This window comes from Acomys russatus, chromosome 18 (genome assembly GCF_903995435.1).
Source record: "Acomys russatus chromosome 18, mAcoRus1.1, whole genome shotgun sequence".
Taxonomy (NCBI): domain Eukaryota; kingdom Metazoa; phylum Chordata; class Mammalia; order Rodentia; family Muridae; genus Acomys; species Acomys russatus.
Window position 1 is genome coordinate 15072378 of NC_067154.1, and position 13413 is coordinate 15085790.

Sequence of the window (13413 nt, forward strand, 5' to 3'; positions counted from 1 at the left end):
AATATCCTTTATTTGCAGTATATTTAAATCACAGTTTGAGCTCAAACAAAACTCCTAATTCAACACCATCTTTGGTTAACATGATGGGGGTAGTGAACACAACTTGTTGCAAATGTCTGTCTACACTGTCCTCACGTGTGTCATTTGTGTCCTGTCATTCACTCTCGGGGGTCTCAATAGAGTGGTGAGAGCTGCATCTATGAGCCACATGTCCACACTGCTTATGGAATGCTTATGGCTACGTAAGGGAAGGTCTTCCTATCTTAATGACTATTTGTAGGTACATTTTGTAGTGTTGATTTGCTTTTTCTTGTTCCTCTAACTTACAATTCCATGAAAAAATAAAACAAGTTAGAATATTGATGTAACAGTGTTCATTGATACCCTAATAGCTATCTTGGTGGATTATTCTGTGGATGTAAAATAAAACAAAACCCTAAACTGAACCATAAAGTATTTGTGGAATAGCAAAAGACTCATAACTGCCACCGCATGGGGCTAAAGAGATAGTTCAGCAGTTAAGAGCACTGGTGCTCTACCTGAGGACCCAGGTTCAATTCCTAGCACCTACACTGGGCTCATAACCATTTGTAACGCAGTGCCAGGGAATACGATGCCCTATTCAGACCTCCAATGCCACTAGGCATATATGTGCTGTATTAACATACACACAATCAAAATACCTATACACATAGAAGAAATAATTTTTTAATTGCCAAAGCTTCTATTTTTCAATAGACAGCAATGAAAACGGACTGACAACTGGTCAAGGTGCAACAAACAAGAAACTGTGGAATTCTCACTCTGAAATGGGACATCTATATTGTGTGTACTGCCTCTCAAGGCTCAGGGGTCATTGCAAAAGAGGTGAAAAAGTGTAAGAGCCAGAGGCAGCTGATGGCTGTAAATAAACCCAATGTCTTCTAGACATGGCAGGGCAGGTGAACATAGGAACTCACAGAGATGTGACAGCCTGTGCAAGGCCTGTGCAAGCTCAAGCCAGACCAAATCCCATCATGAAGAAAGGAATCGGGCACAATGTCCCAATGCTAGCTGAAGAGCTATTGGCAATTGATAGCTCTGACTTGATGGAGAGTCAGGTTCCTTCAAGAGTGTTGACCCCGGTAGGTTGATCACACTCAAGGGGAAGGCCACACATTCAAGAGTATATGGACCACACAAATTAGACTTGGGTTTTAAGAGAGAGAAAGAACACAAAGTTGGATGGAGAGAGAAAGGGTTGAGCTGAGAGAAGTTGAGGGAGGGGACAGCACACAATCAAACACATTGTAGGAGCATGTCAAAGAACTAATTAAAAGGAAAAGGGAATATTTATATATTGTAAATGAGTATAGTTGGAATACAGACACAGTTGGAGTTTTAAAGACATAGTATAAAGCTACAGCAATCAAGATGCGATGTGCCATGGTTTAAATGCATCCTCACAAAAATTCAGAGTTTGAGCACCCTTATGTTGTTAATATAGATCCCTCCCTGTGAAATATCCCCAAACTGGAGGACAGGCTAGCATGTCCTTACGGCTAACATGCCAGCGTTAGATGATCATCATTCATCCAAACCAGAAATACCCAGTAGACCAGGATGGATGTGAACAGCTTCCATAAATGTGACACACAAAATGTCCCAAGTTAACATAACACTCAGTGATGAAACTAAAACATGTCCTCTATGACGGAGAACAAAAAGAGGACGCCTGCATCAGGAAGTTCTATTTAGCATAGTACTGGGTGTCCCAGCCACAGCAATTAGAGAAGAAGCCACAGGAAGTAATAAAAGAGACACAAAATCACTTGTGTTCAAAGTCTAAGGGACTGTGCAGACAAAAAAACCCAAACAAACAAATAAACAAACAAAAACCCATAAACATGCAACAACAACAAACCATTGGCTTTACCCAGAGTGCACAGCTTCAGAAGAGTGCAGAGCTAACCAACAACGCCATGGACCAACTGATATTGACAATGTTCAAGGTGGAGCATCTGCCAACATGGACCCCATTTTGACCCATAGAACAAAGTGAAACATAAATCCTATTAAGTATGTCCTTTGAACAGAAAGCTGTTTAATAAAAAGAAACAAACAAACAAAAAAAACCCCAAAAACAAGAAAACAAAACAAAAACAAACAAAAAACCAGTACAAACCAGAGATTGGAAAAGCCTCCGTACTTGAAAATTAAATACTATGCTTTGAAATAACTCGTTAGTTACAAAGGAAACTGGAAATTATTTTCATAAGTACATCATAACAGTGGTTTTCTAGAAGATTTTATGGCACTGCAACTTCTTTCCAATACCTTCCTTTGTGTTGGAAAATAACTTCCTTTGAAGCTTGTTCTAGATTTAGTGTCATGCTAGCCAGTGGAACATGGCAAAGATGCATTTAGGAGCCTCAGAGGAGAGGCTTAATGCAGCAGTACCAGTGACTTCTAGAATACCAATTTAGTGAGAGACACTCACTAGGAAGCATCTGTGATAGTTTAAATTAGAACTGTCCCCCTCCAGCTTGGGCATCTGAACCCTCACTCCCTGTCAGTAATTTGGCTTGGGAGCTTTTGGGTTGTATCCTTGCTGGCAGAAGTTCCTCGGTGGAGGCAGGCCTTGAGAACCCACAGCCTCTCCCTGCCTCCAGGTCACTCCTCCGGTGTAATATTTGCGGTTGAGATTGTGATTTCCTCAGCTTCCTGCTCCTGTGACTAGGCCTATCACTTGTTGTCATGTTGTCACTCAGGCATGATGGCCACTTAACCCTCTGCAACTGTAAGCCAAAATAAACCCCCTCTCTTCCTCCAGTTGCCCCACCTACCTCTCTTCTGTCCAGTTACAGGCTGTCCAGCCTCCCTTTACAAAAGATCAGAGATAATTGGGGAACAAAGTTTATACAACTTTGTTTGGAGAGAGAGAGAGAGAGAGAGAGAGAGAGAGAGAGAGAGAGAGAGAGAGAGAGAGAGAGAGAGAGAGAGAATGCACTTGTCTGGACTGCAACCAGATTTTGGGGCTCATAATTTAGCATCTGGATACACATAGCACTACATAGTGGTTCTTTGAAACACTGTATTCTCTATATGGCAAATTTGCCACAGCCTTTTATAATGCAAAATATACGGAAACTTGTGACTGTGTTATGACTGTTGCTGTCCTAGCAAGTATCTACCACTGCAGTGTCACACATATTTAAGATGAATTTTCAGTGGGTTGCTTTTCACCCGCTGACTTTTACTTTTCAGTAAGTGCAGGGCTTCGGTGGGTGAGAAAATCAGAATTCAGACTCAAATCAGGCCGCACAGCTCCTGTTTGGTAAGCCCAAGACCCGGTTCCATCACCCACGGAGACAGTTTTAAGCTGGGAAAAGGTGCTTCTGTGAAGAGCAGTTCTCAAGCAGTGCACCTAAACACCATGCTACAGAAAGGCGAGACCCTCAGCCAGAATAAACATGAACGCTTAGCTGGAAATGGTAGTCGCTTCTAAAATTGTCTGCTCCTTTAGATGGGCATTAAATAATTTCTTGGATCCAAAATCATTTTCTTGCCTTGCATCATATCGCTACATTTACATAACAAATAATTAATACCGCCATAAGCCCTGATGTCAGAGGTGATGATGATTATTAGCAGCATCTCTCTGTGACACTTAACTATAAAATGAGCAACCAAGTACCCAGAGCACATAGAACAAATGAAGAGCTGCCAGAGCACCCAGCAACACTTCCCGGGAGGTGGAATTCCGGAATGCTGGAGTGAATATTGATGAGGAAAACAAACTAGATATATTGGTAATTGCTTTTCACACCTTATTTTTAAAAAAACAAAACAAAGCATGCTGCCCATTTCTTAATCAACGTCAAAACTCCAAACACCCATTGCATTCCATATAACACCCTGCTCCCTTCCACCATCTTCAGTTTTCTCTATAGACCTGAAATCCCCAACCCGCCTTTGCAGGCTGGTTAGGGCATCCTCTCTGTGGATCTAGCAAGTGCCTTTGGGATTCCCTCAGCTGTCTCTACCGAAACCCTCGAGCCTGGAGCGACTGCTTTGACAGAAGCAGTTTCCAGACAGCTGCTCTGTACTTCATGGAAACAAGGTTGTAGAGGATGGGGTTGATGGATGCAATCAGATAGAAAAGTTGCAGAGCGACAATATTAAAGTATGGAGAGGCATACACCATCCGGTAATCTTCAGTGTGTTACTTAAGTGCTTCTGCCAGCATGGAAAAGGCAACCAGCAAACTATGAGCGGCAGAACCACCACCACTGCAAAACAAGACATGGGCACTGGAGTTAGCAAAAGCATTCAAATATACTAAAGCCCCACCGCTCGTCCATACATGCAAAATTAACAGTAAAATAAATTATGGTCTTTACTTAAACAGACCTTCATGCTATCAAAAAAATCAAGTAGTGAATTGCACTGATATTTACTTTCTAACTGCACATTAGGCTCATAAATGTGTAAGTACGATTGTACATCAGAAAAAGCACACTCCTAAGAAGCGGTTTTGGCGGGCTTCTGCTTCAGAAATACGTTGGTTTTTCCTGCAAAAGATTTGCAACAGGTCTGCAAAGTTTTTTTTTAAAACTTGGTTCGCCTTAGTCTCCAGAATAACTTTATATTAAATAGAATCTTCTGCAATCAACCTCACCTTCTGAAGAGAACTGTAGGTACCGCCCAGTTGCGAAACTAAGAGACCTAGGGAGCCCCCAGTTACCATCGTGGATGGCCCTAACTTTGGAAAACCTTTGGGGTTTCTGGGCAACCCATCCCCCAGGGGCTCAATGTGCTCCCTCACAGGTACTGTAGGACAGACTACAGGTGGAGATGGGCAGTTGCTGTGACCCCAAGAAGCCTTTTGGAAAGGAGGTGGTCTCACTTACTTAGGACACGGACTGTCTGCCGGTGGCTCCTTTCCCTCCGCCCTGTAGTCCAGCCAGACCCTGGCTCTTCCGCAGCTCGCCCCTGATGAGCCAGTACAAGGGCAGGAAGAAGTAGGAGGTGGTGACTCACAGCATGATCCTCAGGGCCTCGAGCTGCGTGGGTTTCGGCCGGCACGCCCGGGTGAACAGTGCGGCAGCCTCCACAGCTTCAGTTCCAGACGACGGAGACAGCACTGGTGTCCTAGAGGACCCAACGGGCGGCGGAGGGACCAAGATTGAGGGGTTGACCTGCCAGGTGTGGTTCAGGACCAGGTCAGAGGAGAAAACTGGGGAAACATCTTGCTGGACGCCCACCAGAAAGAAGGGCCCACCAGAGAGCAGCGCCACAATCCAGAGTGTGGCGACGAGCGCGCGGACGAGGCGCCTGGTGACAAGGGCCTGCCCTTGCAGCGCGCTGCAGATTGCCCGGTCAAGTACAGCCGCGTGGCATAGGTGCAGCCCTCGCCCAGATAAAGAGATGGGCAGCAGAGAAGCGGCCGAGGCCCCACAGGCGGTACAGGTTGAACGGGAGTCCCAACAGAATGAGCAGATGGGACACTGCCATGCTGCCTGGGTATAGGCTGGTGGTGGTCCCCATGTCCGGTAGCGCCCAATTAGCAGCACGATCACCACGACGTTGCCACTCACACCCAGAGAGGCGGTTACCGGCACCAAAGCCCTCAGGGGGAACACGGAGCACTGACTTTCGTCACAGGGCGGCAGATCGCTCCACAGCGGTTCCCACGCGCCTTCGGGGCTGTTGCTGCCTTTCCAGGACAAGTCCATGGGCTTCCTGAGAAAATGGGAAGAGGTGCACCACAGCAGTACCTGAAGGGATGGTGAATACACTCCCATTAGCACCACAACTCTAGGTGGCTCAGAGTGCAGTTCCTAGTGTGCAGCGTGCAGTCTCCGCCTCCCCGTGTGGCCTGCCCCCCAGCACCTGCCTGGACACTGTCTCCCAGCCCATAAGTATTGTAGGGCTCTTCCCTACAATTTACAATTTTGTAAATTTACAATTCTGTAAATTTCTAAGTGAGGATGGAGGGTGTGGGCAAAATCACGTTAAGGATCCCCCAAATCAGCAAACAAGAGGACTAAAAAACTAAAGCTCGTCACTAAGAGCCTCAGTATGTGTACAACTTGAATGCTTTTGGAATCTGTTGTTTTTAAACTTAACAAAAACCAGACCGTGCCAACAGTCGAAAGAACATTTAGGAAAAGGTGAAAGAAAAAATCGATGATGTGAGTCTCCTACCTCAAGGTCTCTGACAGTAGCTGACTCTTCCGACTCAACTGGCTACGTTTTCAGTTTAATCCTCGTTGGAATGTACATCCCACAAGGATTTGGATGGTCCGGTCCCTGACTCCTCCTTCCTGGGTCACCCTCTCCTAACCCTGGCATTTCTCAGCAGCCCTCTTGCCAAAGCCTTGTTTATGAACAAACTCTGGTCTAGCAAAGTTTTTTTTGTGTTTGTTTTTGTTTTTTCCATTCTGTTGTGGCTTAAAATTTCAGTGTTGGGGCTGGTGAGATGCTCAGGTGTTTGCTGCCAAGCCTGGGGATCCCTGCTCCACTCCTGCACCCCACCCCACCCCCAGGCTCCACATGGTGCAAGGAGAGAACAGACTCAAATTCTTTTTTAACCTCCACATGCATTGTTGTGGCACACACGTGTGAAAATTAAAAAGTAAATGTCAACAAAAAGGAAAGCCACCCTTTCCTCAATACATAAATGTAAAAGTTAAAACATTTTAATGTTAGTTGGGCATGGTGGTGCACACCTTTAATCCCAGCACAGAGGCAGGTGGATCACTGTGAGTTCGAGGCCAGCCTGGCCTACAGAGTGAGTCCAGGACAGCCAAGGATACACAGAAGAGAAACCCTGTCTTGAAAAACAAAAAACAAAACCCCCCAAAACCCAAAAACAACACCACCCTCAATGTCTCCCCACAAGTTCCTTCTTGCTCTTTAGACCTGAAACTTGGACCAAATGTGTGGGGAAGACTGTAAGCTTTGTCACAGGTGAAAGTAATCTTGGCCGGCTTTACCCTTGGGCACCCCATGGATACCTTGATAGACTGAGTGGAGCCATCCTGGGCCTGGCATTCAGGAAGACTTGGGGACTCCACCTGGACTATTGTTTTTCTAATCAAACCTCAACAGGAGAAGGAGACCACCCTTCGCATGTGACCCAGGCAGGCGGAAAGGAAAGAGCAGCAGCAGGTTCAGACCCGGCTTGAGTACACATGGATCAGTGAACAGGCTGGACCAGCACGCAGGCCAGAGACACCTAAGGACCCGTCCCGTTGAACGGATACCGGAAGGTTCACTCTTTTTTCCCTTTAACCTTTTCCCCCCTCTTGTGTAAGCTAGTTGGGTTGTATAATAAAGTTTAATTGTTAAGAAACAGAGCCTACACAAATGTCTTCTACGGTTCTTGCATATAAGCAAGAAGCATGGACGCTCTGTAGAGTGCTTGCCATCTTCATCATCAGTCTTGCTGTTCTAAAACCTGCCTCTGCCTCCTCGAGCCCTCATGGCTTGCCTTCATTCCCAAGGATTACATACCTCACTATGGCCAGCAAGCACCACACCAGGACAAAACCCATCACCCTTACGATCTTGGCCTCTTGACTTCATTTCTACCAATGATCACGCAGGCCTTTCACCCCATCTCAGCTAGCCAGTCCAGCGGACTGAACTCATTCCTTACCTAAGGGTGTGGGAGCCCACCTCCACCTCACTGAGGTTCATCCCTACAATTCCCTGGCTCTTTGTAGCTCACTTTCCCTCACGGGTATTCCTGTAATCCTTTAACCCATTAAGTTTTCATTTGGTTCTTCTGTCTTGCCTTGTCCATCGCCCTGCTCAAGTCCCCACTTTCCTCCTCTTCCCAACTTAAGATCCCTGGTCCGCGGTACCCTCAATGTCCTCCCCTTTATCTTCATCATCGCGGGGTTCTTCTGCCCAGGGCACAGCCACCACTCTGGTTAAGGTGTGGTCTGCCTACTTCATGAGTGCTCCCGCTTTGATGCTGCTCACTGAAAATATGCAGCATTAGCAGGACTTGGCTCAGTGGTTCTCAATTTGTGGGTCGCAACCTCTTTGGGGAGTCAAGTGACCTATACACAGGGGTCCACCTAAAACCATCAGAAAACACAGATTTTCATTACAATTCACAACAGCAGCAAATTAGTTTTGAAGTAGCAACAAAAATAATTTTATGGTTTGGGATTCATCACACACATGAGGAACTTTATTAAGGGGAGGGGCCTATAGCATTAAGAAGGTTGAGACATCACTTCTTGTAAAGCAGGGGAGCAGTGGCAGGTCGGGGTCCCTATCCCCAGGAGGATGCCACTTGCAGGCTGGTGTCATTTACAACTTCTCACCCAGTCTCTTCCTTATTCTCTAGACTCCAGATGCCAAGAAATGGTATCTGTGCACAAACCTGCTGAGTAATCCTGCTGTGTGGGTTTCAGGGATCGAACTCGGGTCCTGAGGCTTGCCTGCAAGTACCTTTACCCACTGGGCCATCTTATCAGATGCAGAAAAGGCATCTTAAGTGAAAGGCAGAGGCAGCAAAGCTGGCCGTGGAAGGGAAACCTTCCAGAAAAGACGCAGAGTTTAGCTTCTCCCCTTACAAACCTGTGGGCTCAGGTGTACCCAAATTTCTTGCATAACGAGACATGGTAGGACAGATTGAGGTGAGACTCACTGCATCAATTCCTGTCACTCTGCAGTGGATGCTTTTGTAACTCTTAGTCCATCTCATCTCCCCTGGGGGTGGAGAGGATAGAGATAGGCTCAGTGCAGCTAGGATCATGGGTAGCTCATCCCCTTTGCTATCAGACAAGAGAGCAGCCACTACGGCATCTAAACACTTGAAGGCACAGCTGAAATGAGGATGACCACAATTATATAATTTTTTTGGTCAAAAATACTTTCCTGAGTTGTTTCAAACATCACCAGGGGAAAATTGGGCATGTTGGTGTGCACATACAGTCCTAGAACTTAGGGGATGGAGGCAGGAGTTCAAAACAAACATACGTAAGGGAGAAAATGTCAACTTAGAGAAAAGTATCCAAACATGGCATCACCAGCTGCGTTGGCGGTAGAGGATTACTTCCAGTTTTAAACTGGTTTTGTGCGCGTGCCTCCTTGGACCACCACACACATGAGCTTGCTTTGCAGAAAGACCATCTGCTTCCAATTGGTGCAAAGCTCTGAGAGTTGGAAACCAAGGCTTGGGATGCTCAGGCCGGTGCCCAGAACCTCCGCATCCAACGAATACAAAACCAGATGGAGGAGACAGGAGTGGTGCTGCCAGCGCTTTGATGCCCTCTGAGAGGACGGACTCTTCCTGGGCTGCTGCTATGCAGTGATGGTTCTGATCCAAAAGACCGCCATTCCCTCAACCTGGACTGTGGTACCACACACACGGCACAGTGGCAATTAGAGAGCCATTAAAATTTTAATAGCAACGAACCTCAGAGAATCCCTGTGGGATGGAACAGTGAACTTCCCAGCAATACCATGAACAGCAAGGTTCAGGGCTTCTGGCAGTGGAGAGAATGATAGCAAGATGAGGAATCCAAGAACAGCCGATTTTATTCCTCCAAAGCAAATGTACTTAATGTAGAGCGATTCCTGCTATGTTGCCCAGGGTGGCATTTAACTCCCAGACTCAAATGATCCTCCTGCCTCAGACTCTCAAGTAGATGGGATTAGAATTTTCCTCTTTTTCTTTCCAATGGAAGTTTATACCAGAACCACCTTATTCTTTACGTAAAACAAGCAAGAGAGTTAATGATTTGTCCGAGGTCAATTTGTTAGGGATAAAGTGTTTTTCCCCCTCTTTTTTAGACAGAGTCTCACTATATAGCCCCGGGTGACCTGCAACTCATCCAACCCACTTACCTCCCTCCCAAGGGCTGGAGTAAGGCTATGAATTTCATTCCTGAGCCTACTAGATTGACTGGCATGATGAGTGTGCGCCCCCCTCAGGCTCAAGTTCAAATACTGCTGGGAAAACTGTTGGAAGACCCTTGGGAGAGAGGAAATTACATTTTCTTATATAGGTAGCAAGTGATGAGCTGTTTAGAAATACAAAAAGCAGATCTCAAAAAAGAATGATACAACTTTTATTTTTCATGGATTTTACAGATACTTTTGCTACATAGTTTATGTATTCTTATGAGATTTTTTTCCCCACTTGTATGAAGCGCAACCGTATATAATTTTTAAGGTGATATGTTTGGTAGTGTATTTATATTCTTTAAAAAGTTGAGTTTTTGGAATGTACAGTATAATATGAGGTAAAATCAAGATTACGTTAAAAATCATTTTCTCCTCTGCACTAACATTGCAGTGAGGCTCAAATGGCAAGTACACTATTAAATGACATTTACTATCAAAAATAGGAGTTCATTTGAATTACTATGAAAAACATAAGCCACTGTGTGGCACATTTTACCATTTTAGACATTCAACTATATAGAAATCTCTGGGCTCTTACACTCAGACTCATTTGTACTGCCAAGTGTGGCACTTTTAAGAAGTTACTAGAAAACAATCGTAATCGCTGTTGTTTGGGGGACAAGTTATCACCCTATTTGTAAGAGATTAAATAAAATGTAAACATACAGTATATTATAGTGACAGGGTTTTCTTACACTTGGAGAGGCCAAGCTTATGTGTCTTTTTTGAATAAAGGTTAATGTTTTTCTACAGCGCAGATCATTTGACATAAAACAATTACAACACATGCCCATTCTATTATAAGGGGAATTCTTCAGAGGTCTTCAAAGCACAAAACACACATTTCTTTTTGACAGACAGAAGTGCTTAGTCGTCATTACAATGCAGACCTCAGCAACTGAAAATTAGTGATCCGCTACTCTAAAATTCAAATAATAAGTTAAAGAAGCTAGTTACAGATGTCTACAGATAACAGATGTGATAAAACAAAAATCTCATATAAATTCATTGCAGACTGTATGTATTATTACTGGCAGTCATTGACATCGAGGCGAGATGTACAATGCGATATGACAAAATTCAATCTGATCATCCAACAACTCACAAATGCAAGCTCACAAAGCATTAATGAACTGTGCAATTTGCAAAGTGCTCAAATGCAGCGGTGCCCACATGCAATCAACAATCCTGAACAGTATCCAAACAGACATTATACATTAAACATTAGTTTCTCAAGAAAGAAAGCAGCTTGAAGTTTACTGGTGCAAATTAATTTTGTCTTCAGATTTGGTACCCCAAACAAAAAGGTTGAGTTTGATTAGAAATTCTGATGGCAACGGCAGTAGTTATAGGAGATGCTGCAAAACCATTGGGAGTCCTTCAAAGCTAGCTCAGACCATGATGAGTGTGGACACATGTCTCTTTACCTGATGGTTTGCACACAGCTTTCATGTACATGTACACACTTGTACATGCACAAGGTTTAAAGGCCCAGAAAACAGAAGCTAAAGGGCTTCAAATTTAGTTATTATTTAAAAGTCCTCTATTCTCAAATCCCAAAAAGAGGTACAGTTCAAGTAAAGATTGGTATTTCTGGGTCTGTGCCTTCTTAGATTCACTTGTGGATTCACATGTGTGTGTAAGGAAGAATGCCACACTCACCAAACAGGAAGCTCCTGTTTCTCACTTAGATTCTGTCATCCAGCTTTTGTTTGCTAAGCCCTCCAGTTATTCATCCAAATCCCACTTACCAAACAGTTAAGACAAACGAGGAGGTAGAAATATAGCACTAGATTGCTTTCACAGCATCAGACTGGGACAAGTTTCGTAGAGCAGGTTAGTGTAAATTCTAGTCATTCCGAATTTTTCACATGGTAATCATCTTTGAAACAGACAGATGTGGCTATTACTGTTACACTCATGTTGGCTGGTCAAAACAATCATAAATGCTGCCTTTTAGAAAATTTGTTCTTCTAGAAGGCATATCCAAGGGGGTGGGGGCAAGGGAACCAAAAAAAACAAAAAACAAAAAGCCCCAAACAAAACAAAAAAAACCCCAAAAAAAAAACAAAATGAAAAAAAAAGGGGGGGGGGGAAGTACCATGCTGAGAACAAAAGCAACAGCCCTCCTCCCCAGACCAATGTTTGAGTGGCTGAATTCTCATTAAGTGCCAGCCTTTGCCTAACTAAGCACAGAAAATGCCAAAACCATGTTTCAATATATACTCTCAATGCCAGTGCTAAATGCCACCATTTTGTAAAAGCAAATACAGAAATAATTTTAGTACATGACAAAATAAAATGTAATACAGTGTTAAAAATAAAGTTGTATTTTCACTTGATTACAAAGTACTGAATGATAAAGGCAATCAGAATGGAAAAAACAGCAAACACCACCAGGATGAGGGCGGCACACTGCTCGTCACTGAGAGTGCGCTGGCTCCGCGCACTGTCCACAGTGTCTCTGTTGGTGCTGGCTGGAGGTTCTGCCCTCTGGGAGATGAAGAACACTGTGGTGCTGTAGGGACCTACCAGGTCCTGGTGCGCCACAGGGTCTTGGCATTGGCGAATGGCACACACACGAAATCGATACTCACAGTTCAGCTGAAGGCTAGAATGCCGGAATGAAGTATCAGGGCCCTTGTAAATCTGTTTAGGAAATGTCAGAAAAAGAACGGAGTATAAAGTCTGGAGAGAAAATATTAACACAGCCACGTTCTGGACATGAACACTTCTGAGCATCACTGATTTCGTCTTTGTGTACACATGGTGTGTGGACACTTGCACATGCCAGCCAGAGGGCAGTCATGGCCGTCTCACCATCTTCAATCACTCACTACTTCATCAGTATTTTTTCAGAAGTCTCTCAGTGACCCTGTGGCTAGCCTGATGACCTCCCTCCCCGTGTCCATCTCCCAAGCACTGGGGTTTTAGGCACATGCCGCTGCAGCTGGCTTTCATGCTGCGGCTAGGGCTTAAACTCAGAGGCCTCAGGCTTGCATGGCAAGTACCTCACATCACCAACTGAGTCATCTCGCAGCCTCAATTTTATCTTTTAAATGACATTTTAAAACATCCAAGTACTTGCCTGTATGCTGCAAAAGTAAGGCTATGCGATCGGTCCCCAGTTTACAGTGAGTTACAAATAAAGATGGGCTCCAAAGTGACAAAATATCAACCACAGACATCCGTTCCCAAGCACTTCCCTAGTTTACTCAAGTAAGAGAAAAGGAAGTCGTCTTTTGTTGTTGTTGCTCTCTGTGAATTCTCTGTATCAGAGAAGAGAGCATATAATCCTGTTCAATTTGTAATTAGGGAAGCCAGGACAACCTAAGTAGTGAATTTCTACAGTTTTAAACAACAGTCGAATCAAACAATACAAGGGAAGTTGTCTGTGGGTATCACTCTGTCAGCTTCAGAGAGAAACTGGTCACTTGGAATCACAGACTAGAATCCTAAAACCTAACTCTTTGGCCAGGACTTACAAGAGAAATGAACAAT

General features: G+C 44.4%; 2 protein-coding genes across 2 annotated transcripts in view; both read right to left on the minus strand.

The window, feature by feature from the left end:
- Positions 1-3920: 3920 nt before the first annotated feature.
- Positions 3921-7686, minus strand: Mlnr (motilin receptor). Its single transcript, XM_051160593.1, is given in 8 exon segments — positions 3921-4228; positions 4231-4271; positions 4893-4964; positions 4967-5359; positions 5362-5433; positions 5436-5534; positions 5537-5724; positions 7646-7686. Coding segments are annotated over 8 exon segments (1113 nt in total). The 3' UTR covers positions 3921-4021.
- Positions 7687-11981: 4295 nt separating this feature from the next.
- Positions 11982-13413, minus strand: part of Fndc3a (fibronectin type III domain containing 3A) — a 147805-nt gene continuing 146373 nt past the window's right edge. The window contains exon 26 of the mRNA XM_051160822.1: positions 11982-12561. Coding sequence (XP_051016779.1) covers positions 12247-12561 — 315 coding nt within the window. The 3' untranslated portion in view covers positions 11982-12246. The remainder of the gene's footprint in view (positions 12562-13413) is intronic.